The sequence below is a fragment of the Macaca thibetana genome, chromosome 1 (assembly GCF_024542745.1).
Source record: "Macaca thibetana thibetana isolate TM-01 chromosome 1, ASM2454274v1, whole genome shotgun sequence".
Lineage (NCBI taxonomy): Eukaryota > Metazoa > Chordata > Mammalia > Primates > Cercopithecidae > Macaca > Macaca thibetana.
The window spans coordinates 133,755,211-133,777,436 of NC_065578.1; the positions used below are offsets into that span (position 1 = coordinate 133,755,211).

At 49.4% G+C, this 22,226-nt stretch overlaps 3 protein-coding genes and 1 long non-coding RNA gene across 11 annotated transcripts in view; 2 read left to right on the top strand and 2 right to left on the bottom strand.

The window, feature by feature from the left end:
- The window catches only part of PFDN2 (prefoldin subunit 2), a 184,729-nt gene that overhangs the window by 62,958 nt on the left and 99,545 nt on the right, over window positions 1-22,226 (bottom strand). Inside the window, exon 1 of one of the 6 annotated variants that reach the window (XM_050759527.1) lies at window positions 19,163-19,181. The exons of 4 other annotated variants lie outside the window; for them this stretch is intronic. The gene's annotated coding sequence lies outside the window, so the exon portion shown is untranslated. Of the gene's footprint in view, window positions 1-3,157; window positions 3,162-19,162; window positions 19,182-22,226 lie in introns of those variants that run through there. One more of the 6 variants, XM_050759528.1, reaches the window with a different exon arrangement.
- Window positions 1-22,226, top strand: part of LOC126935729 (protoporphyrinogen oxidase) — a 50,102-nt gene that overhangs the window by 1,463 nt on the left and 26,413 nt on the right. Inside the window, exons 5-13 of one of the 3 annotated variants that reach the window (XM_050757523.1) lie at window positions 158-290; window positions 599-743; window positions 1,162-1,352; window positions 1,829-1,889; window positions 2,075-2,193; window positions 2,572-2,682; window positions 2,782-2,931; window positions 3,069-3,111; window positions 3,196-3,380. In XM_050757523.1, coding sequence (XP_050613480.1) covers window positions 158-290; window positions 599-743; window positions 1,162-1,352; window positions 1,829-1,889; window positions 2,075-2,193; window positions 2,572-2,682; window positions 2,782-2,931; window positions 3,069-3,111; window positions 3,196-3,338 — 1,096 coding nt within the window. In that variant the 3' untranslated portion in view covers window positions 3,339-3,380. Of the gene's footprint in view, window positions 1-157; window positions 291-598; window positions 753-1,161; window positions 1,353-1,828; window positions 1,890-2,074; window positions 2,194-2,571; window positions 2,683-2,781; window positions 2,932-3,068; window positions 3,112-3,195; window positions 3,381-22,226 lie in introns of those variants that run through there. The other 2 variants (XM_050757533.1, XM_050757517.1) reach the window with 2 other exon arrangements.
- Window positions 3,472-9,992, bottom strand: B4GALT3 (beta-1,4-galactosyltransferase 3). The gene is made up of 8 exons (XM_050758177.1): window positions 9,921-9,992; window positions 8,934-9,079; window positions 8,301-8,567; window positions 7,487-7,722; window positions 6,367-6,557; window positions 6,113-6,235; window positions 4,388-4,492; window positions 3,472-4,250 (listed from the first exon to the last, which is right to left on the bottom strand). Exons 3-8 carry the CDS (start codon window positions 8,551-8,553, stop codon window positions 3,977-3,979), a joined length of 1,182 nt encoding a protein of 393 aa, XP_050614134.1. The 5' UTR covers window positions 8,554-8,567; window positions 8,934-9,079; window positions 9,921-9,992; the 3' UTR covers window positions 3,472-3,976.
- LOC126937000 (uncharacterized) lies at window positions 6,555-9,957 on the top strand. The gene is made up of 3 exons (XR_007719624.1): window positions 6,555-6,683; window positions 9,349-9,458; window positions 9,888-9,957. It is a non-coding gene; the product is annotated as an uncharacterized LOC126937000 (long non-coding RNA).

Genomic DNA, 22,226 nt, shown 5'->3' on the forward strand with positions numbered 1-22,226 from the left:
CAGACGTGAGCCACCGTGCCTGACCTGCCTTCCATTTCTTCATCTCCCTGTCAGCCTTCCCAGCAAAAGGAAGCCAAATGAGTGGAAATGACCCCAGCGCCTGAAGCTGGGGAGGTATGTCAGGAGCTTCCCCCTCACTAAGTCTTTCTTCATGCAGGGGGCTACTCCGCCCTTCACCCCCCTTCTCCAAACCTCTGTTTTGGGCTGGGCTCAGGGAGCTGACCAAGCCCCGGGGCAAAGAGCCTGATGAGACCGTGCACAGTTTTGCCCAGCGCCGCCTTGGACCTGAGGTGACACTTGCCCAGAGGCCCCAAACATCTTCCCTCCTAAACCAGCTGCAGAGCTCCCTGTTCAAATCTACCATGTAGGGGCTCTTCTGTATCATTTGGAGATGCCCTCTTCTCTTCCTATCCCACCCCCTCATAATTCCCAAAACTCATTATTGGGAGTGAAGGCCTTCACTTCCATCCTTCTGTCATGGTGGGAATGTCTCCCAAACCAAACCCTATCCCACCCCCATTCCCTACCAAATACGGGCTGTGGAAATCAGTCAGTGTAGATTATTCTTTGGCTCCTTAGTCCCAGTCTCACCCTTAAGGTGGCGTCTCTAGCCATGGACAGTCTCTGCCGTGGAGTGTTTGCAGGCAACAGCCGTGAGCTCAGCATCAGGTCCTGTTTTCCCAGTCTCTTCCAAGCTGAGCAAACCCATCGTTCCGTATTACTGGGCCTGCTGCTGGGGGCAGGTGAGGGGGGATTGATTCAAAGGGTGAAGATATTAAGGACTGCCAAAGTGAGGGAGTGGGGACAAAGGGTGCTATTCAATGATTCTTTTTTTCTTTTTTGAGACAGAGTCTTGCTCTGCCACCTAGGCTGGAGTGCAGTGGTGCAATCTCAGATTGGCTCATTGCAACCTCTGTCTCCCAGGCTCAAGCAGTTCTCCTGCCTCAGCCTCTTAAGTAGTTGGGATTACAAACATGTGCCACCACTCCCAGCTAATCTTTGTATTTTTTTTGGTAGAGACGAAGTTTCACTATGTTGGCCAGGCTGGTCTCAAACTCCTGACCTCAAGTGATCCACCCGCCTCCGCCTCCTAAAGTGCTGGGATTACAAGTGTGAGCCACTGCATCCAGCCTCAATGATTCTTCTTTGCTTCCTCTGCAGGGCGGACCCCACAGCCAGACTCAGCACTCATTCGCCAGGCCTTGGCTGAGCGCTGGAGCCAGTGGTCACTTCGTGGAGGTCTAGAGATGCTGCCTCAGGCCCTTGAAACCCACCTAACTAGTAGGGGGGTCAGTGTTCTCAGAGGTCAGCCAGTCTGTGGGCTCAGCCTCCAGGCAGAAGGGCGCTGGAAGGTAGGGGAACCCCTGGAGTGTAATGAACCTGTTAGTGTGTCCATCTTTATCCAAGTGGTTTAACTAGGCCAGGGCCAATAGGACTGGAGTTCCTCGTTGTTTTCGTGCCTTAGAAGCTACTTAGACATGGGCTACCCCATAATCCTAGGCCCTATTTGTGAACCTTCCTCAAAGAGCCTATGCAAGTCTGTGGATAGAAGTAGTACTTATAAGTGGCTTAGAGATAGGGGAAAGAACCCAGCTTCGCTGAACATTTCAGAACAGCCACACTGGCCTGTCTCGTCCACTTCCTGGAGTACACAGAGAAATGATTTTTTTTGTGAAGTCTACACAGTTACCCATTCTCTTCATCCTGGGTCAGTACAGTCTCCCCAGCCACATGGGTGCCTGGGAAACTGAGAGTGAAGCACCAGAAGTCTCTTTTCACTAATCAGATTCTCATTTTCTGGGTCTTTCAAATGTTTTCATGCTCTTAGGTATCTCTAAGGGACAGCAGTCTGGAGGCTGACCACGTTATTAGTGCCATTCCAGCTTCAGGTAATGGGATAGCCACCTTCCCCTTCCCCAACCCCTACCAGTGAGAGGCAAAAGCTGTACCTTCCTGGGTCAGCAGGACCACACCATGCCCCTGAACTGGTCATCTCTATGGGAGTCTAATCCCAAAGAGGACTGACAACTGTAATGGGAATGCCTCCTGAGTCAGGCCTCTGCCTGATCTCTAGTGCTTAGCGAGCTGCTCCCTGCTGAGGCTGCACCTCTGGCTCGTGCCCTGAGTGCCATCACTGCGGTGTCTGTAGCTGTGGTGAATCTGCAGTACCAAGGAGCCCATCTGCCTGTCCAGGTATGATAAAGGGATGGAGAGGCCGGGCATGGTGGCTCACACTTGTAATCCCAGCATTTTGGGAGGCCAAAGTGGGTGGATAAGGAGGTCAGGAGTTTGAGACCAGCCTAGCCAACATGGTGAAACTCCATCTCTATGAAAAATACAAAAATTAGCCAGGTGTGGTGGCTCATGCCTGTAATCCCAGCCACTTGGGTGGCTGAGGCAGGAGAATCGCTTGAACCCAGGAGGTGGAGGTTACAGTGAGCTGAGATCTCGCCATTACACTCCAGCCTGGGTGACAGAGCGGGACTCTGTCCCCCGTCAAAAAAAATGGGAAGGAGAGACAGGCTTAACTAGAGCCCTTTCCTTCTGACGCGTGAATGTCCTTCTCTCCAGGGATTTGGACACTTGGTGCCATCTTCAGAAGATCCAGGCGTCCTGGGAATCGTGTATGACTCAGTTGCTTTCCCTGAGCAGGATGGGAGCCCCCCTGGCCTCAGAGTGACTGTGAGAGGAGGAAACTTTGCCTAGTGGCATTTCCAGAGGGCTCCTCTGTGCTCCAGTGTAGGCAAGGCCAGACTGATCAGTGCTATATTCCCTCCCTAGGTGATGCTGGGAGGTTCCTGGTTACAGACACTGGAGGCGAGTGGCTGTGTCTTATCTCAGGAGCTGTTTCAACAGCGGGCCCAGGAAGCAGCTGCCACACAATTAGGACTGAAGGAGCTGCCAAGTCACTGCTTGGTCCATCTACACAAGGTAAGTTGGGATAAACTTCCCTCAGCTCTCCACTGAAGGCCTTGAAGACAGGGACTGGAACATTTGTCACTGTATGTCAGCCAAGGCCTAGGACATCAATAATAAACTTTTCCCTGCATCCTCTCCTCTCTTCTCAGAACTGCATCCCCCAGTATACACTAGGTCACTGGCAAAAACTAGGTAAGTTGGGAAAACAGCTGGGCTGAGGAGGGCCAAGGGCATCAGACCCCCAGCTATAACATTCCTTTCATCCTTTCCTTCTAGAGTCAGCTAGGCAATTCCTGGCTGCTCACAGGTTGCCCCTGACTCTGGCTGGAGCCTCCTATGAGGGGGTTGCTGTTAATGACTGTATAGAGAGTGGGCGCCAGGCAGCAGTCAGTGTCTTGGGCACAGAACCTAACAGCTGATCCCCAACTGCCACTCATGAAAATAAAAATTGCTGGAGCTTGGCTTGGTCTGGCTGTTCTATCACCTATAGGCATAAGAATGCGGGGGAGCAAAGAGGCAAAGTGTGCCTGGGATGCAGAAAGTAAGAGCAGATGCAAGACAAAGTCCTTTATTAGAAAATATATCAAAATCCCAGCCCTCTGAGCCAGGACCAGAATGGGGAGCTATTCCAGCATGGGCAGAAAATACCCGGGGAGGGGCTTCCTTCACCAAACAACTTCCCGGGAACCATAAATAGAATAAATATTCACAGAGGTCCCAGGAGAAGCCAGATCACTCTTCTCTTTATGGAAGAGGAAGGGGCTTGGGGTCCAGCCCTGCTCCTACCCTAGCGGCAGGGACTCCCAGGAATCGTCACATAAAATCATGACATCAAGGATTCACAGTCATAACCCCCACAGGAGACCCTAGAGAGAGGGACCCCTCAGGTCTACGGGAGCCCAGCTCCAGTCCAGCAGTGAGGAGAGGCCCCTTCCCCCTAGCACGGCACCAGAGTTCAGTTCCCCCGCATCCCTCTGAGAACAGTGAGGAGCTGAGGGTGGGGAGAATACAACCCCATGAATTCGGTTTCATGATTAAGGTAGGCAGGAAGGAGGAGTCAGTGTGAACCTCGGAGGGCTGTGTGGTTGGCAGTAGGTGGAGGCCCAGGCCTGGATGGGGGCCGGCGTTGCAGCATCTCTTGACGGAAGGCTTGGGAGGAACCAGGTGGGTAACGGGGCCCAGAAGGAGCCCGAGGACCCCGAGGGTCAGTCCCAATGTCTGCTGTGATGTTGGTATAAAGAGGCCCCAGCTCTCGAGCCAGCAACTGGTATGTCAGTGAGTTCATCCCATCTTGCGTCCAGGAATTCTGGGTACGGACCAGGAGGTCAAATCTGAGGGTTAGAGGTTGGAGACTAAGACCCAGAAAAGAACAGCCAAAAATCTAGTGACCTTTAGGAGTTTCCTGGCTAGGGGTACAGAACCCTAAGGATTCAGTAACAATTCCCAGGCAGTCCTTCCTTCTTCCTACCTGTGGGGATTTTCCTCGTTGCCCTTATCTCCTCGGTGCTTCACCATCTTATAGTGTCCTACAGATGTGGGGGGCCGAGAGATCTTCATCCCAGCCAGGCGCACCCTATGGGAAAAGTGAGGGGATCATGGGGGATCCAGAGTAGACGAAAGCAAGGAAGGGATTAAATGTTTCTGTACATAAAAAAACAACTATTACTCAGTAGGCAAAAAAACAAACAAACAAAAAAAACCCCGAAGTCAAACAGAAAGAAGAAAATGGCTGAAGAGAATATAAAAGCTGGATGTATCCAAATCCTCAGGGCCCAGTGCCAGTCTCCCTAGGGCCTTCAAACAGTTGGCAAAGGTAGGTTTGTACCTACTCCCTTGGCTTCCTAAAGGGCTCCTAGGAGCTGCCCTTGCAGTCTAGGAAGGACGCTGAGAGAGACCATTCTGTTAAAAGGATAAGAAAAGCCTGGGAGTTGCAGACCCAAGCTCAGCAATTCTTAGAATAGTGACTGAGCTACCCCAGCTTCTCTCCCACATCCCCCATGTTAAGAAAAAGGTAGGCCAGGTGCAGTGGCTCACACCTGCAATCCTAGCACTTTTGGATGCTGAGGCAGAAGGATCACTTTAGGCCAGGAGTTCAAGACCAGCCTGGGAAAATAACGAGACGTTGTCTCTAGGGGAAAAAAAAAACAACGAAAGAAAGAAAAGAAAAGGATAGAGCCAGGTAATCAGGACCTTGAAAGAAACAAACTTCAAGGCCGGGCGCGGTGGCTCAAGCCTGTAATCCCAGCACTTTGGGAGGCCGAGACGGGCGGATCACGAGGTCAGGAGATCGAGACCATCCTGGTTAACACGGTGAAACCCCATCTCTACTAAAAAAAAATACAAAAAAAACTAGCCAGGCGAGGTGGCGGGCGCCTGTAGTCCCAACTACTCGGGAGGCTGAGGCAGGAGAATGGCGTAAACCCGGGAGGCAGAGCTTGCAGTGAGCTGAGATCCGGCCACTGCACTCCAGCCTGGGCGACAGAGCGAGACTCCGTCTCAAAAAAAAAAAAAGAAACAAACTTCACATGTGACACACAGAAGCATGGAGTGCAGATGACCTGGGAAGGAACTAGAAGCATACTTATGTATATTTACAATTCACTGGGTATTTCACACACATACAGAGGATGAAAATTCAGAGATGTCATCACAGAGGACACAGGGGGAACGGAGGCAATTGGTCCTGCATACCAAGCCCTAATATTCATACCACAGACATGAAATTGGGTCAGCTGAGGCTGAAGGTCAGAATGTTTCACATGCTAAAAATGAGTTGGCCCTGTGCCAGTGGCACAGGCCTCTTACAAAGTGATTCTGGGAACATAGAGCAGAGCCCCTCTGTCTTAACCCCATAGGAAGTGGTCTGGCTGGAACCCTAGCAGAAGGCAAGACTAAACTGTCTCTGGGCCCCTTTCCAGTTCTGGAATCCAGCGATACTATTTCCTATTGATCTTATGTCCTCTCCCAAGAACAAACTAACCAGGAGACTGAAGGAACAAACTAATCAGAAGATACAATGAGCAGCAGCATGCAAGCCTGCTCTGGGTATCCTAAAAAGACTAAGGGAAAGGAATGGGCTCAGTGCAGGACCAGGGAGCTAAAGGTTAGTGTTGAAGGGATATGGCCAAAGGTGGTCTTAGAGGACAGGGATCCAGACTGGGGTCAGGAGGGAAGAAGTGGCAGGAAGTCTGACCTGGTAGCAATGTCATCATCCTCACCACCCCAGCCCCAGTATTCATTGGGGAAGCCATTCATCTTCAGGTACTGGTCAGGAGTAAGCGCCGAGACTCCTCCGAAGTACTGGGGGTATGGGAGGCTAGGGAGAGAAAGATCCTTGCATGCCCCAAGTCTTCTGGGGAGACATCCCCAACCACAATCCCCTTGACTCTCCTCCTTCCACAGGATGGTGGGCTTCCCTGTTTCCCAGTACCCTTCCATGCTCTCTACCTGTATCCAAACTTGTTCATAGCAACAGCAACATGGCGGGGTCCCCGGGGGTCACACACATACAGATTGTGGTCATTTTCTGGCAAGAGGTCCACATCATGCAAGAACAGGCAGTCCCACTCTTCATCACGCAGGGCCTCTCGCACCCCAACATTGAGCAGTTTTGCCCTGTTAAATGTTCCATTTCCAGCCTGGAAGATAATGGAGGGGGACCAGACTATGTCTGTAGTGGCATAAAGAAGACGGGGCTAAAGAATAAAAGTGAAGGCCAGGCACAGTGGCTCATGCCTGTAATCCCAGCACTTTGGGAGGCCAAGGTAGGCGGATCACAAGGTCAGGAGATTGAGACCACCCTGGCTAACACGGTGAAACCCCATCTCTACTAAAAATACAAAAAATTAGCTGGGCGTGATGGTGCTCGCTGTAGTCCCAGCTACTTGGGAGGCTGAGGCAGGAGAATGGTGTAAAACCCGGGAGGCGGAGCCTGCAGTAAGCCGAGATCGTGCCACTACACTCCAGCCTGCGCGACAGAGTAAGATCTCAAAAAAAAAAAAAAAAGAATAAAAGTGAAAAGAGGGAAATCAAAGTGGGGTGGAGGGCAAGGAGAATGAAAAAGAAAGACTATCTTTTTCATTTTTCCACCTAGTCATTTGACAAATCTTGCTTGTGTATTGATATGGGCCTGATACTTAGATGCTACTGTCTAACATTTAATCCTGACAATCGGCAACCAACAATGGTGTGGTGTGAAACAGGTGGTATATTAGTTATCTTTTGCTCTTTTCTCATGTTAGATGTTTAAGTATCTTGCTCAGAGTCATACATGTTAACAAGTGACGGAACTAGAATTTTAGCCCTATCGTGTCCAATTCCAACTCTGCACAAGCCATTCAATAAAGGAAAAATCACAGAAGAGTGTAGGACAGTGGGAATAACCTAAGCAGATTAAGGGGAAGTATGGGACTAACAAATTTGGAAGAACAGTGCCAGGTGCTTCTCCACACTCTAACAGTCTGGCCCTCTTAAAATTATTCTAGGGACCCATTAGATGAAAATGGAGTGGCATGTGCTTGAGGCTTCCTTAGAAGAAAGAAAGTCAAAAAGGTGGAGATTGGGGTACCTGGTGGATGACATAGATGCCATAAGCAAGCTGCTGGCGCTGCAAGAAGGGGTGCAGGTGGTAGAGCAACAGGCGCAGGTGGTGCTCCCGGGCACGATGAGGCACAATGATGGCTGTTCGGGAGCGGGGCTCACAACCTGCAGGGCGGTACCGGCCCCCTGGTTCTACCCGGGGATTCCGCTCCACAATCTCTGCCAGTGATGGCACTGGGCTAAAGGACACCGACACAGGACCCACTGTTGGGAAGGAATGGCAAGTAGAGGGATCAGAGAGGCAAAGAGAAAAGAATCAAACTAGGGTCTGGGAATACCTCTGGCACTGGCAGTCTGGTTCTGGGGCTTAGTTCTCAGGGCTCACTCAGAAATCTCACATGCCTTGGATTCCCCATCACTGGGACAGCTCTACAAAGGCTGGAAGGTGCAGGATCCTTACCTAGCCTTCTCTTCTTATTTTAGGGTTGCATAACTCTCCTGTCTCACAGGGTTGGAAGCTATAGTTGAAGGCTGGAGAGAACAGGACTTGCAACTAATTAAACCAGGGCTCATCTACAAGGAAAACAATTCCTAGCCTGGGGCAGGAAGAGCCCATAAAGGGGCAAGCAGTAGAAAGTGAAAACCCAATAGTCTAGTCTAAACTCCAAATTCAGAGTCCACTCTATCTCAACCTCAGCCCTCTATCTCAACCTCAGCCTACCTGCAGAGTCCATGATCCTCTTCTAAGTTCCATTTCTGCCACTCCATACCTCCCTATCCCCAAGCCTCCCTGTCCCCACACCTTGTCCTTCCTTTCACCACCCCCTTCCTCCTGCACTTACCTAAGAGAGGAGATCGTTCTGGACAGTAGGGCAGACCTTGAGGAGCTGGAGGACCCCCTGGGGCCCCAGGAAGGTGACTGAGGTTACTGTAGACATCACGAGGGTGAGAATAGTCATATGTCGGCCCCTGATCTCGGCCAAATAGGGCACTGAGACTTCGGAAGCCCCCCAGTGACAGGTACATCATGACAGCCAGCTGGGAGCCCACAAGCAGGGCCAGTGTGCAAGGCCGCTCCAGCAGCCTCCGCAACATCCTGGGGGTGAGATCTAGGGAGGGAGAGGGGAATTCTGGGGGTAGGCAGGAAGAGAGCAAGCCAGCAGAGAGGTCAGTAGGTAGGGTTGAAGGTGGTGCCAGGAGTAAAGAGGAAAAAGAGGCAGAGAACAAAGTCACAGAAGGGAGCACACAGGTGCACAGTCACGCAAGGAAACAAAATAGAATGTAACCACCAGTAACCCTACCACCTGTCACTTCAGCCCAAGTTTCACTCTCCTCTACCTCCCCCGAAACCACTCCCACCATCTACTGTCAGTCCTCACCCCCAAAAATGTTTACATCATTCAAATCTCATGTTCATTTCAGAAGGGTCTCTAGAGACCCCTCTTCCAATTTTAGAGGGGAAGAGATAGACTCACGTAGGTTCAAGCTGTCTTCTTACGGATCATGGGGGCTCCAGGGGGTCCCGGGGGGACAGAGATGTGAGGCATTATCTAAAATTGGAAATGTCACAGAGGGCAGAGAATGGCTCCATCCAGCACTCCAGCAGCGAATCTGGGACCAGCTGGAACAGAAGTGGTAAAGGATAACTAGCTACCTGCACCACCAGAGATCAGGATCAGGGTGAAGCTGGTTTCCCAGCAGGGGAAGTGAAGGAAAGTGGTTGGAAAGGAAGAGGAGGAGAAAGAGATGGTAGGTCCCTCGCCTCTCTCCCGTGCTACCCTGGAGTGATAAGTGTCAGGTTCATACTTAACCACCCCCGTACCCCTACCCCAACAGGACAGATTGGGGAGTGGGGACAGGGCAGCTAATGGAAACATTGTTTTCCCCCAGGCCAAGAACCTGTTCAAGTGGCAACAGAGTCATGACAGGACCGTGGAGTGACCTAAGGAGTACTCAGGGCGAAGTAGGAAACAGGCTCCTTCTGTTCTTCATGTGCCTAGGTGCGAACTCCTCAGGTGCAGGGACCGTGACCACCTGGGGGCTGTAAGCGAACAGCCCCGAAGCTCGGCGGAGAGTAGGGTGGGGGTGGCGTCCTCCACCTTTTCTACCTTTCCCCTGTTCTAGCGGGGGTGGGGAGGAGGGTTACAGCTGAAGAGAAGGGGTGAGGGAGAGCAGGGGCAGAGACAGTCAGGGGTGGCTGGAAGGGCTCACCTGAAGGGGCGTGGTCCGCGCTGTGCAGGGGGTTAAAACCCAGCTCTTTCGGAGCACGCCCATCCTATCCCAGTCTCTTGCTTTTGCCCTACCTTGCAACGTGAGCCCTCCCGGCCCCCGTCCATACTCCCACCTAGGACCCCCGTCCCTGCTCAGGCTCGTCTCCAGGCGTTACCCAAAGCTTCTCACTCTCTCGAATGCCCAAACCTTTATCCCAGGCCTCCCCGCCCACGCGTCCCCAGCGAACATACCTGGTCTTTTGCTGCCTGTCGTCACCGCCACCCCAACAGCCGGGCAGGCATTGCTGTCGCCATCTTGGAAGCGGGCGCTGCGGGGGCGGGGCCTCGCGTCACGGGGCGGGGCCTCGGGGCTGAGCCACCCGGGCTGACTAGGCACCCGGTCCGAGACACCGTGTGGTCCGCGGCTTGTGCGGGAGCTGCGCCCGAGCCTACCCGCCTCGAACGCGTTGCAGGCGACGCTTTGGGAAGCGGGTGCGAGGGCTCAACTCCACTACGCAGACTGCTAGTGGGATTTCATTTCCTGCCCCTCAGATTTGTAAAAGCAGAAGCTCAAGCCATTCATTTTCCTCTGGGCCGAGACAGACCAAGAGGCTAGTGAGCCGGTTTCTGGTGCTCCGCTGACCTCGTTATCACCCGGGGGTTGGCTGAGCCCTCTCCCAGTGTGTCAGTGGCACCCCCTGCAGCCTACTGCCACTTATTATCAATAGTTCCTCACGCAGGCTACAGCGTCGCGGACCGCTCTAGAGCATTTTTGTATTCCCATGGTATCCCGCAGGCCTGGAAATAAAAAACGATTAGTTAATAAAACAATGAAACATTGAATGTGGAGGGAAAGGCAGCGTCTTCTTTAAAGTAAAATTGTGTTTCCTCAGATATTAGAGTAAAATGGATGCTCCGTTAACATGTAATATGTTTACGACAGACACTACCCTTAGCATACTGTGTTCCTTAGAAGCAGATGTTCACGCTGAAGAAACGGAGACTTGAATAACTCACAGAATCTGCCCCAAAAGCCCATGGTCTTGTGTATCTTGTATGGAAGGAGGGATGTAAACAATATAAGGTGATAAATATGCTGGCCTAGAAGTGGCAACTCATTCATACGTGGAGATTCTAGAAAGGCTTCCTGGAAGTGACAGCTAATGGGAAACCTGAAGGACTTGTCTATAGCATATCCTTCTGCTTTAAAGGTTCTGTTTTCATGCGAGTTATTTTACAATTCATGTAGGTAACTGATCTGTATGCAAATTCTGTCCTGTATGCAAATTCTGTCAATTAACCTGCTATTCCCCACACTGTGCGGAAAAAAAGCAGTTTTGGCCTCCATTTTCATGTTCATTTCTGTTTTCCTGATCCATAAATATGTCCGTTGTCTAGATTTTCTCTTGTATTAATTATAACATCTGCTAGTTTCTTCATGAGTTAAGTGAAATCAACACATGTTCATTTTTTTCTTAATTTCTTTTTTCTTTTCTTTTTTTTTTTTTTTTTTTTTTTTTTTTTGAGACGGAGTTTCGCTCTTGGTTCCCAGGCTGGAGTGCAATGGTGCAATCTCAGCTCACTGCAACCTCTGCCTCAGCCTTCCTGAGTAGCTGGCATTACAGGCATGCGCCACCATGCCCAGCTCATTTTGTATGTTTAGTAGAGACAGGGTTTCTCCATGTTAGTCAGGCTGCTCTCGAACTCCCGACCTCAGGTGATCCACCTGCCTCAGCCTCCAAAAGTGCTGGGATTACAGACGTGAGCCACCACGCCTGGCCTTTTTCTTTATTATTATTTTTTAATTTAAAAATTTGTAGGCCGGGCGCGGTGGCTCAAGCCTGTAATCCCAGCACTTTGGGAGGCCGAGGTGGGCGGATCACGAGGTCAGGAGATCGAGACCATCCTGGCTAACCCAGTGAAACCCCGTCTCTACTAAAAAATACAAAAAAAAAAAACTAGCCGGGCGAGGTGGCGGGGCGCCTGTAGTCCCAGCTGCTCGGGAGGCTGAGGCAGGAGAATGGCGTGAACCCGGGAGGCGGAGCTTGCAGTGAGCTGAGATCCAGCCACTGCACTCCAGCCTGGGCGACAGAGCGAGACTCCGTCTCAAAAAAAAAAAAAAAAAAAAAAAATTTGTGACACGGTTTCACTCTGTCACCCAGGCTGGAGTGCAGTGCCAAGATCACAGCTCACTGCAGCCTCAACCTCCTAGGCTCAAGGGATCCTCCCACCTTAGCCCAGCGAGTAGCTGGGACAACAGCACATCCAGCTAATTGTATTTTTTGAAGACACAGAGCTCTGCCATGTTGTCCTGGTTGGTCTCCATCTCCTGGGCTGAAATTATCTGCGCGCCTTGGCTTCTGCTGGGATTACACGCGTCAGCCACAGCATCAGGCCTCTTAATTTTGTTTCTCTTTTTCCTTCCTTCCCTCCTTCCTTCCTTCTTTCCTCCCTTCCCTTCCCTTCTTTCCTTTTCTTCCTTTCTTCCTTTCCTTCCCCCCCACCTTTTTTTTTTTCCCCAAATACCTAGTCTTCAAGGAGATTTTTTTTTTTTTTGGAGGCGGAGTCTCGCTCTGTTGCCCAGGCTGGAGTACAGTGGTGCGATCTCAGCTCACTGCAACCTCCGCCTCCTGGGTTCAAGCGATTCTCCTGCCTCAGCCTTCAGAGTAGTTGGGATTAAAGGTGCCCACCACCAAGCCCGGCTTATTTTTGTATTTTTAGTGGAGACAGGATTTCACCATCTTGGCCAGGCTGGTCTTGAACTCCTGACCTCGTGATCCACCCACCTTGCCTCCCAAAGTGCTGGGATTATAGGCATGAGCCACTGCACCTGGCCTATGTGTTCATTTTTATGTTGGTTTTTTTTTTTTTTTTTTTTTGAGACGGAGTCTCGCTCTGTCACCCAGGCTGGAGTACAGTGGCCGGATCTCAGCTCACTGCAAGCTCTGTCTCCCAGGTTTATGCCATTCTCCTGCCTCAGCCTCCTGAGTAGCTGGGACTACAGGCGCCCGCCACCTCGCCCGGCTAGTTTTTTTGTATTTTGTAGTAGAGATGGGGTTTCACCGTGTTAGCCAGGATGGTCTCGATCTCCTGACCTCGTGATCCGCCCGTCTCGGCCTCCCAAAGTGCTGGGATTACAGGCTTGAGCCACCGCGCCCGGCTTTATGTTGGTATTGACAAAGACCCTCTCCTTAACCAAACTTTCAACAGGCTCCTCTGAGACCTCTTTTTGGCTAGGTCTTGTCCTTTCACCCTGTCTTGGGCCTGGCTAGCCAGTTATAGGAAGAATCCTGCCAAGTCAGTTTAGGGATAATTCCCTGCCCACTTCTCCACCCTTTATATCTGATCTATCTGATCACCCTCACCTCCCTTCAGGAAAGATCCTGTTAGGTCAGTTTAGCAAGAATCCTCCCAGCCTTAATGTAATTTTCCTTCCATCCACTGACTCTGATTCTGCTCATTGACTATTGCAATAGTCTTCCTTACTGTTTTATCAAGTGTCAGAATAATTTTTTCTTTAACAGTTTAAGGGTCATAATGTTACCTTTTTCTGAAAATTGCTTTTTTTTTTTTTTTTTTTTTTTGAGACAGAGTTTTGCTGTTGTTGCCCAGGCTGGAGTGCGATGGCACCATCTCGGCTCACCGCAACTTCCACCTCCCAGGTTCAACCGATTCTCCTGCCTCAGCCTCCCGAGTAGCTGGGATTACAGGCATGCGCCACCACACCCAGCTAGAAAATTAACTTTTAACAGATGGACAGTGTTCCAGGCAGAGGAAATCATAAGGGCAAAGGTCTGGAAATGAGGAAGATATTAGGGAGTTGGGGAAATTAAAACTGGGCCCGCAAGGCTGGACAGTAGAGTGAAGGGAATGAGATGTGAGACTGGAGAGGTAAGCAGATACCAAATAATGAAGGACTCCACAAACCACATTAAAAGAGTTTGGGTCTTATCCACAGGGCAAGAAGAAGGCATTAAAGTGCTGTAAATAGAGAGTGCTATGATCAGAACTTTAGGAAATGTGGAGCGCTAATTGAAGTAGTCAAGACCAGAGGCAGGGAGACTATTTAGAAAGTTACTGCAGAAATCCAGGAATAAGATGAAGCTCATGCAGAATAGGTAATAACCGAGGGACTGGAGGGAAGAAAGTACCTTTGAGAACTTTCAGGAGGCAAGCAGGACTTGAAGATTGACTGGATGTGCCAAGTTAGGGAATTGGACTCCAAGAGGACACCCAGATTTCTAATTTGGACCACTGGGTGGTGCCATTTAATGAGAAACAAAACTTAGGAAGAAGCACATTTTGGGGAAGGGGTAGAGATGACAAACTTTAGACTTAATGAGTTTGAGGTGCCTGTGAAGGCTCAAAATGAGATAATGCTGGGTTTAAATACAATACCAACTTTGAAACCCATTGGCTGTGTACGGAGCAATACACTCTCTGGATTTCATCTGTAAAATGAACTCTAGTCTTAAGGGGTTTTGTGATCATTAGTGAGAACTATGGAAAACTTTTGAGCACAAATAGAAGCCGAGACAAAGCCTTGATTTTTTTTTTATTATAAATTTTTTTTTAAAGAGACAGTCTCACTATGTTGCCCAGGCTGGTCTCAAACTCCTGGGTTCAAGTGATCCTCCTGCCGTGGCCTCCCAAACTTGATTTTTTGTTTGTTTGTTTTACTTCTATTTATTATTATTATTTTTAGCTTCTGATATAGTATAACTCAAAAAGCCTTGATTTTTTAAGAATCTCATGTTTAGTGGAAAAGATAGACTTAAACAGATCATTGAAATGTAGTTCTTGGCCTGGCATCATGGCTCACTCCTGTAATCCCAACACTTTGGGAGGCTGAGTTAGGTGTATCAGTTGAGTTCAAGAGTTTGAGACCAGCCTGGGCAATATGGCAAAATTTCCTTTCTATGAAAAATACAAAAATTAGCTGGGCATGGTGGCTCACGGCTGTAGTTCTAGCTACTCATGGGGCTGAGGTGGAAGAATCACTTGAACCCAGGAGTTCAAGGCTGCAGCGAGCTGTGATTGCACCACTGCACTACTCCAGCCTGAGTGATAGAGCAAGACCCTGTATCAAAGAAAAAAGAGAGAAAGAGAGCAAATGTGGTTCTCCTAGAGGACCCTTCCTTTGAACTTCTGCTCCTCCATTGCATCCTGTCTTACAGGACTGACCCTCACTTTTTTTTTTTTTTTTTTTTTTTTTGAGACGGAGTCTCGCTCTGTCGCCCAGGCTGGAGAGTGCAGTGGCGCAATCTCTGCTCACTGCAAGCTCCGCCGCCTCCCAGGTTCACGCCATTCTCCTGCCTCAGCCTCCCTAGAAGCTGGGACTACAGGCGCCCGCCACCATGCCCGGCCAATTTTTTTGTATTTTCAGTAGAGACGGGGTTTCACCGCGTTCGCCAGGATGGTCTCGATCTCCTGACCTCGTGATCCACCCGCCTCAGCCTCCCAAAGTGCTGGGATTACAGGTGTGAGCCACCATGCCTGGCCTTTTTTTTTTTTTTTTTTTTTTTTTTTTTTTTTTTTTGAGACAGAGTTTCTCTCTTGTTGCCCAGGCTGGAGTGCAATGGTGTGATCTCCAGCTCACTGCACCTCTGCCTCCCGGGTTCAAGTGATTCTCCCGCCTCAGCCTCCCAAGTAGCTGGGATTACAGGCATGCGCTACCATGCCCGGCTAATTTTGTATTTTTAGTAGAGACAGGGTTTCTCCATGTTGGTCAGAATGGTCTCAAACTCCCAACCTCAGATGATCTGCCCGCCTCGGCCTCCCAAAGTGCTGGGATTACAGGCGTGAGCCACCACACCCAGCCTTCACTTTCTATCCCCTTCTCTATCTAACCATTTTCTTCTTTTTTTAGAGTCAGAGACTCACTCTGTCACCCAGGCTGGAGTGCAGTGGCATGATTATAGCCCACTGCAGCCTTGAACTCCTGGGTTAAGGTGATCCTCCTGCCTCAGCCTCTCAAGTAGCTAGGACTACAGATGTGTACCCAGCTAATTTAGTTTTTTGTGGAGATGGAGTCTCACTCTGTTGCCCAGGCTGGTCTTGAACTCCTGGCCTCAAGTGAGTCTCCTGTGAGCCACTACGAAGGCCTATCTACTATCTTCTGACCATTCCCTTACATTAATTTGTAAGCTCCCTGTTTTCAAGAACCTTCACTTCTGCTCTGTGTCACCCTGGCCACACCCTGGACTTAGTCATCACCTAGAACTGTTACGTTTCTGAAAACTTAAATTTTAATATGCTGGTTTCCACCACAATAGTCTGTCTTTCTATATTCTGAATAAATCCTGGGGCCCAGTCATGACACATAACACAATAGAAGAAACCCAGCTTAGTAATCAAAAACTAATTTAAATCTCTACTTAATTTTTCAAGGAAATATCAGAGACAGGGGAAAGGGGCAGTGAATTAGGAGCACATTTTAATGGACAGCCCAATGTCTTTAAAATCCTCTCTCTTGGCTGAGCGCAGTGGCTCACGCCTGTAATCCCAGCACTTTGGGAGCCCACGGCAGGCGGATCACCTGAGTTCAGGAGTTCGAGACCAGCCGGATCAACATGGTGAAACCCTGTCTCTACTAAAAATACAAAAATTAGCCGGGCGTGGCGGCACATGCTTGTAATTCCGGGTACTTGGGAGGCTGAGGCAGAAGAATCGCTTAAACCCGGTAGGTGGAAATGGCGCCACTGCACTCCAGCCTGGAAAACACAGTGAGACTCCGTTGAAAAAAAAAAAAAAATCCTCTCTCTCCCATTCAACATTTTCTACTTGGATGGTATTTCTCCCCAAAACTATCCCTTCTGACTCCCCTCAGCCCACATTGTTTTTCCAGATCTCTCTCCCACTCAGCTCTTTCTCTTACCATATTATCCTCCAGTTTCTGGTTTTCTGGTCTGTTCTCTTTACCTGTTTACCTCACTTTGGTTTTGAATAACATAGAAGAACCTGAACCTGACCTAGCAAATGGAAATCATGCCCCCCTAACAGCCTCCCACCATCCATGGGTTCCCTGCGGTCTTACAGCTTTTTTTTTTTTTGAAACAAGGTCTCATTCTCTCACCCAGGCTGGAGTGCAGTGGCACAATCACAGCTCACTGCAGCCTCCACTTCCTGAGTTCAAATGACCCTCCCACCTCAGCCCCCACCCGCCCCCGCCCCGTTCCCTGAGTAGCTGGGACTACAGGCATGCACAACCACACCTGGCTCATTTTTTTTTTTTTTTTTTTTTTTGAGATGGAGTCTTGCTCTGTCACCCAGGCTAGAGTGCAGTGGTGCAATCGTGGCTCACTGCCACCTCTGCCTCCCGGGTTCAAGCAATTCTTCTGCCTCAACCTCCCAAGTTGCTGGGATTACAGGCGCCCACCACCACGCCGGCTAAATTTTGTATTTTTAGTAGATACGGGGTTTCATCATCTATCTACTAGGCTGGTCTCGAACTCCTGGTCTGGTCTCGAACCAGAGACCGGGTTCTCAAACCAGGCTGGTGTCGAACTGCTGACGTCGTGATCCACCCGCCTCGGCCTCCTAAAGTGCTGGGATTACAGGCATGAGCCACTGCACCCTGCCTTTTTTGTATTTTTTGTAGAGACCAGGTTTCATCGTGCCCCCCAGGCTGGTATTGAACTCCTGGCCTCAAGTGATCCTCCCACCTTCACCTCCCAAAGTGCTGGGACTACAGGTATGGGTCACTGTGCCCAGCCTTACTGCTTACTTCTAGGAGTGACAGACACCTCCTCCAGAAACACTTCTCTGACCTCATATTCTGTGCTAGGTGCCCCTCCTTGATCATGGCACCTATCACACAGGTCTGAAATTTTTGTCCTACCTGACTGTCTCAGCCACCAGATTGTGAACTCTCTGAGGATTAGGACCATGTCTTTCCTTTTATCATCCCTTCAACGTAAGCCAGAACTTTTTGCACAAATTTACAAAATGGCCCTTAGATCTGACCTAGACAGTTCCTTGGTATAACTGTTTTCTCACTCTAATGCAGGCTAATGCAGGGGTTAGAAGTCGGGGAGCAGACAAAGGAAGAGATATAAGAAAAGGAGAATTGGCCTTTATTGACCACTTACTAAAAACCAGACACAGTGCCAAACATTTCCATCATTATATTCTTAAGTCTGGACCTCTCTGTAAGGCAGGTAACAGTACACACGTTTTATAGGTAAGGAAACTGAGATTTACAGAGATCAAGTAATTAAGGTTGCATCATTACATGTAAGTAAGTAGCAAGGCTTAGATTCAATTTGACTCCAAAAATCCATGTCCTTTCCACATGCTGTGAAATGTTTACAATGTTTACAACCCATTGGCTTATTTATTGAAAAAATAAATGGGATAAACAGTCAATTCTCAATGCCAGATTAGGTCAATTAACATTTTACTCTTCAGATCCATTTTCAAGTGACAATTCTTATGTTTTCTGCCCCCTACTGTTTATTTGCATCTACATTATCAAGAGAATATGTTGACCAGGCACCCTGGCTCACACCTGTAATCCCAGCACTTTGGGAGGCCGAGGCAGGCAGGTAAGTTGAGCCTGGGAGTTCAAGACCAGCTGGGCAACATGGAAAACCCCATCTCTACTAAAATTACAAAAAATGAGCTGGGCGTGGTGGTGGGTGCCTGTAATCCCAGCTACTCAGCAGGCTGAGGCAGGAGAATCACTTGAACCTGAGAGGTGGAGGTTGCAGTGAGCCGAGATCACATCATTGCACACTAGCCTGGGTGACAGAATGAGACTTTGTCTTAAAAAAAAAAAAAAAAAAAGAAAGTGCTAGTGTGTCTCTATGAACTTGGATGTGTGTATGTCAACGTGTCACTGTTGGTGTGGGTGTATGGGGCCTGTTTGTTGTCCCAAGACTGTGAGGGATACTTAAATCTACTTCCTCCCCTCCCTTTCCTTCCTAATGCTACTTAAGTACTCTGGGTCTGTCCCCATGTAAGATCCTGCCTGGGGAAGTTGTTCAGTGTTGTTGCTCCCCCGCCTTCCCTGACCCCCCTCTTTCTGAGCATTTTTAGCACTGGTGGTTTCCTCCAGCTGTCATCTGGTTTCTCCTGGTGCCAACGATTTTGGCTTTGCCCCAGCAACAGTCAATAGGGAAGGTATTCAATTGGTTCAGAAACATCCTCTCAGCCAATAAAATGTTAATACATTGAAATTCACTTTCTTCTCCCTTCCTCCCCCACAAGCCCTGACCAATGAGATGCTAGTTTTGTCACCTACTACCAATCTGGTATTTTAGAAAACAAAATACTGTAATACTGTATGAAGATTACAGAAATGGGACTAGAGATGGAATAGAAGTGTAAACGCCTATTCCACAGCACCCTCCAGGATCCCTGGCTATCCCACCTCCATTACAAAAATAGTGGCTGGACAAATGCCCAGATTTCCTCTGTTCAAACCACAGAAGCAGAGAATCTCAGGGGCAGAAGGGGCTTTAGGAAATTGGCCCAACCTATTGCTTCAACTTCCTCCCCCACCTCAAACACATACTCATGCACAACACTTGCCATCTCATAAAATGGTTGTCCAAACTCTTCTTGAACTTCTCTAGGGACAGGGCACTCACTCCCTTGTCATTCAAGGCCTTTTCTTTTTCCATTTCCTCTTTTCACCTCCAGGACCAGATATTTGAATTGTTTCAGTGCCTCCTTACTTCCTATTATTACTGTTTCTGTTCCTCCTTATATATCTACACCCCAGCTCAGGCCCATGAAGGCAATAAATAGGCAGATGGGAAACAGAGCTCATTGTGGCTCCTACAGGGAGATATGTGCCCCACCACAACCCCATCCCTAGCAAGAACTTGTTGGACTCCTATTAGGTAAAGCTTACCTACAACCTGGGTCTTGGAGGGGTGGTAAGGCAGAGACCATTCCAGAAAGGGGTGAGGCCTTGCCTGGGATTGAAGGCTGAGATGTCCATCACTTCTCTTTGATGAGCTAGCTCTCTCTGCCCCTCTTTCACTTTAGCTCCCGTTCACTTACCCAATCACAGAGGTGGCCCCTAAGCTCAGTCTCATTCTCAGAAAAACTTATTTATGCCAGTGAGAACCTTACTTGGTGAGCGAAGGGCTTTCTCTTAAAATAACAGGCAGAAAAGTGATTTAAAAGTGAATCTACACCTGTAGTCCCAGCTCCTCAGGAGGCTGAGGTGGGAGGGTTACTTGAGCCCAGGACTTCAAGGCTGTAGTGAATTATGATGGTGACACTGCACTCCAACCTGGGCCACAGAGCGAGACTGTCTCAAAAGAAAAGTCCAGGTGTGGTGACTCATGCTGGTCATCCTAACACTTTGGGAGATCGAGGTGGGAAGATCCCTTGAGGCCAGGAGTTCAAGACCAGCCTGGGCAACATGATAAGACCTTGTCTCAACCGAAAAAAAAAAAAAAAAAAAAGTAAATTAGCTGGGTGTGATAGCTCACGTCTGTAGTCCTAGGTTCTCAGAAGGTTGAGGTGGGAGGGTTGCTTGAGCCTGAGAGTTCAAGGCTGCAGTGAGCCAAAATCACACCACTGTACTCCCACCTGGTCAACAAAGGGAGACCTTGTTTCAAAAAACAAGTGTATCTCCGTGAACATTAAAGGAAGGTGAGAAGGGCTATCATGATGACCTGTTCTCCAGGGCCCAGCCCAAGGTAGCCCTCCATAACCCTCATAGTCTGTTCAGTTCAGGGCTCGTTAGGCTCTTATCTTCTAGTCCCTTTTACTGTCCCATTGCTTCTCTTTGAGGGGAAGGTGGAGTGGGAGCAGTATACAACCTCCCCGGCCCAGAATGCAGTGTGAACCCCTTTAGAACAGTCATATATAGGCCAGGCGCGGTGGCTCACGCCTGTAATCTCAGCACTTTGGGAGGCCAAGATGGGCGGATCACGAGGTCAGGAGATCGAGACCATCCTGGCTAACACGGTGAAACCCTGTCTCTACTAAAAATACAAAAAAAAATTAGCCAGGTATGGTGGTGGGCGCCTGTAGTCCCAGCTACACGGGAGGCTGAGGCAGGAGAATGGTGTGAACCCGGGGGGCGGAGCTTGCAGTGAGCTGAGATCGTGCCACTGCACTCCAGCCTGGGTGACAGAGCGAGACTCCGTCTCCAAAAAAAAAAAAAAGAACAATCATATCTATTGTTTGCATTTGTACCTTACATCTACTTATCACAGAACTCTGCTCATTGTACCATCAACTCATAGTATCAAGGTCCATAAACATACTGTCTGTGGTCTCATTTTGCTCACTAGATGGAACGAGTAAAGATCACTCTTGTCTTGTCTCCATCTTTTTCAGCCTGGTTGGTAGGAGGACCACAGGAGGGCCAAGGGGCCAAGCCTAGCACTGGGAACCGTGTTTACTGGAGAGAAGAGAGTGTGGGCAGTCTTTCCTCATTGCTGCAGAGGAAGCAGGCGCTGTGCTGGCTGGTGTAGAGTACAGGGTGCGGTGTAAGACACTGCCTGGTACAGAACTTGATTAGCAAAGCCCAGCTCCAGTGAGCATAGCACATATAACCACTACAACCTCCATGGCCTGCCTCAACCCCATAGTCCCAGCTTCACATTCCAAGCAGTGTTTGGCATCCCAGCTAGGGGCTGCTATGGCAGAGTGAAGTGCCTTTGGTTCCCCCATTCTTCCTTCTTCCACCTCCACCTCCACCTCAGGGTCTTCTTTACCTATAATTTCTCCCTCAACCCCACATCAAGTAGCTTCCCCAATCCCTAGCAGTCTTGCTTCTGCCTCTCAAAACTCCAAATTCTTGCAGGGTCTACCTACCACCCTTGCCCATCCCTGTTCCATCCATGACACACGCAGGACTGCCCAAGTTTTTTGTTTTTGTTTTTTTTTTTTTTTTTTTTTGAGATGGAGTCTCACTCTACCACCCAGGCTGGAGTGCAGTGGTGCAATTTCAGCTCACGGCAACCTCCACCTCCCAGGTTCAAGCAATCCTCCTGCCTCAGCCTCACGAGTAGCTGGGGCTACAGGCACTTGCCACCACACCTGGCTAATTTTTTGTAGTTTATTTAGTAGAGATGGGGTTTCACCATGTTGGCCTGGCTGGTCTTTAACCCCTGACCTCAGGTGATCCACCCACCTCAGCCTCCCAAAGTGCTGAGATTACAGGTGTGAGCCACCATGCCTGGCCCCCTTTTGTTTGTTTTATTGAGTTGGTGTTTTGGTCTCTCACCCAGGCTGGAGTATAGCGGCACGATCATAGCTTACCATAGCCTCGAACTCCTGGGCTCAAGCAATCCTCCTATTTTAGCCTTCCAAGTAGCTGGGACTGCAGGTGCCACCACGCCCAGCTAATTTTTCAATCTTTTTTTTTTTTTTTTTTTTGGTAGAGATGGAATCTTTCTATGTTGCCCAGGTTGGTCCCAACCTCCTGGCCTCAAGAAATCCTCCTGCCAAAGTACTGGGATTACAGGCGTCAGCCATCTCATCCAGCCCCAAATTCTCAAGCAAATGCACCTTGCCCAAAGGGAAAATTTAGTCCCTCCCTCTCCTCGGGCATCAGGTATTCTGCCATTTTGGGGCACCTGGCTCCCT

Bases quoted from the DNA above. Each gene is read 5' to 3' on its own strand.
- B4GALT3 (XM_050758177.1), bottom strand. From the start codon at position 8,553: ATGTTGCGGAGGCTGCTGGAGCGGCCTTGCACACTGGCCCTGCTTGTG. The intron at 4,493-6,112 runs GTCAGACTTCCT...CTTTTCCCATAG, and splicing joins GATGATGACATTGCTACCAG to GGTGCGCCTGGCTGGGATGA. The intron at 4,251-4,387 runs GTAGGAAGAAGG...TCTAACCCTCAG, and splicing joins AACGAGGAAAATCCCCACAG to ATTTGACCTCCTGGTCCGTA.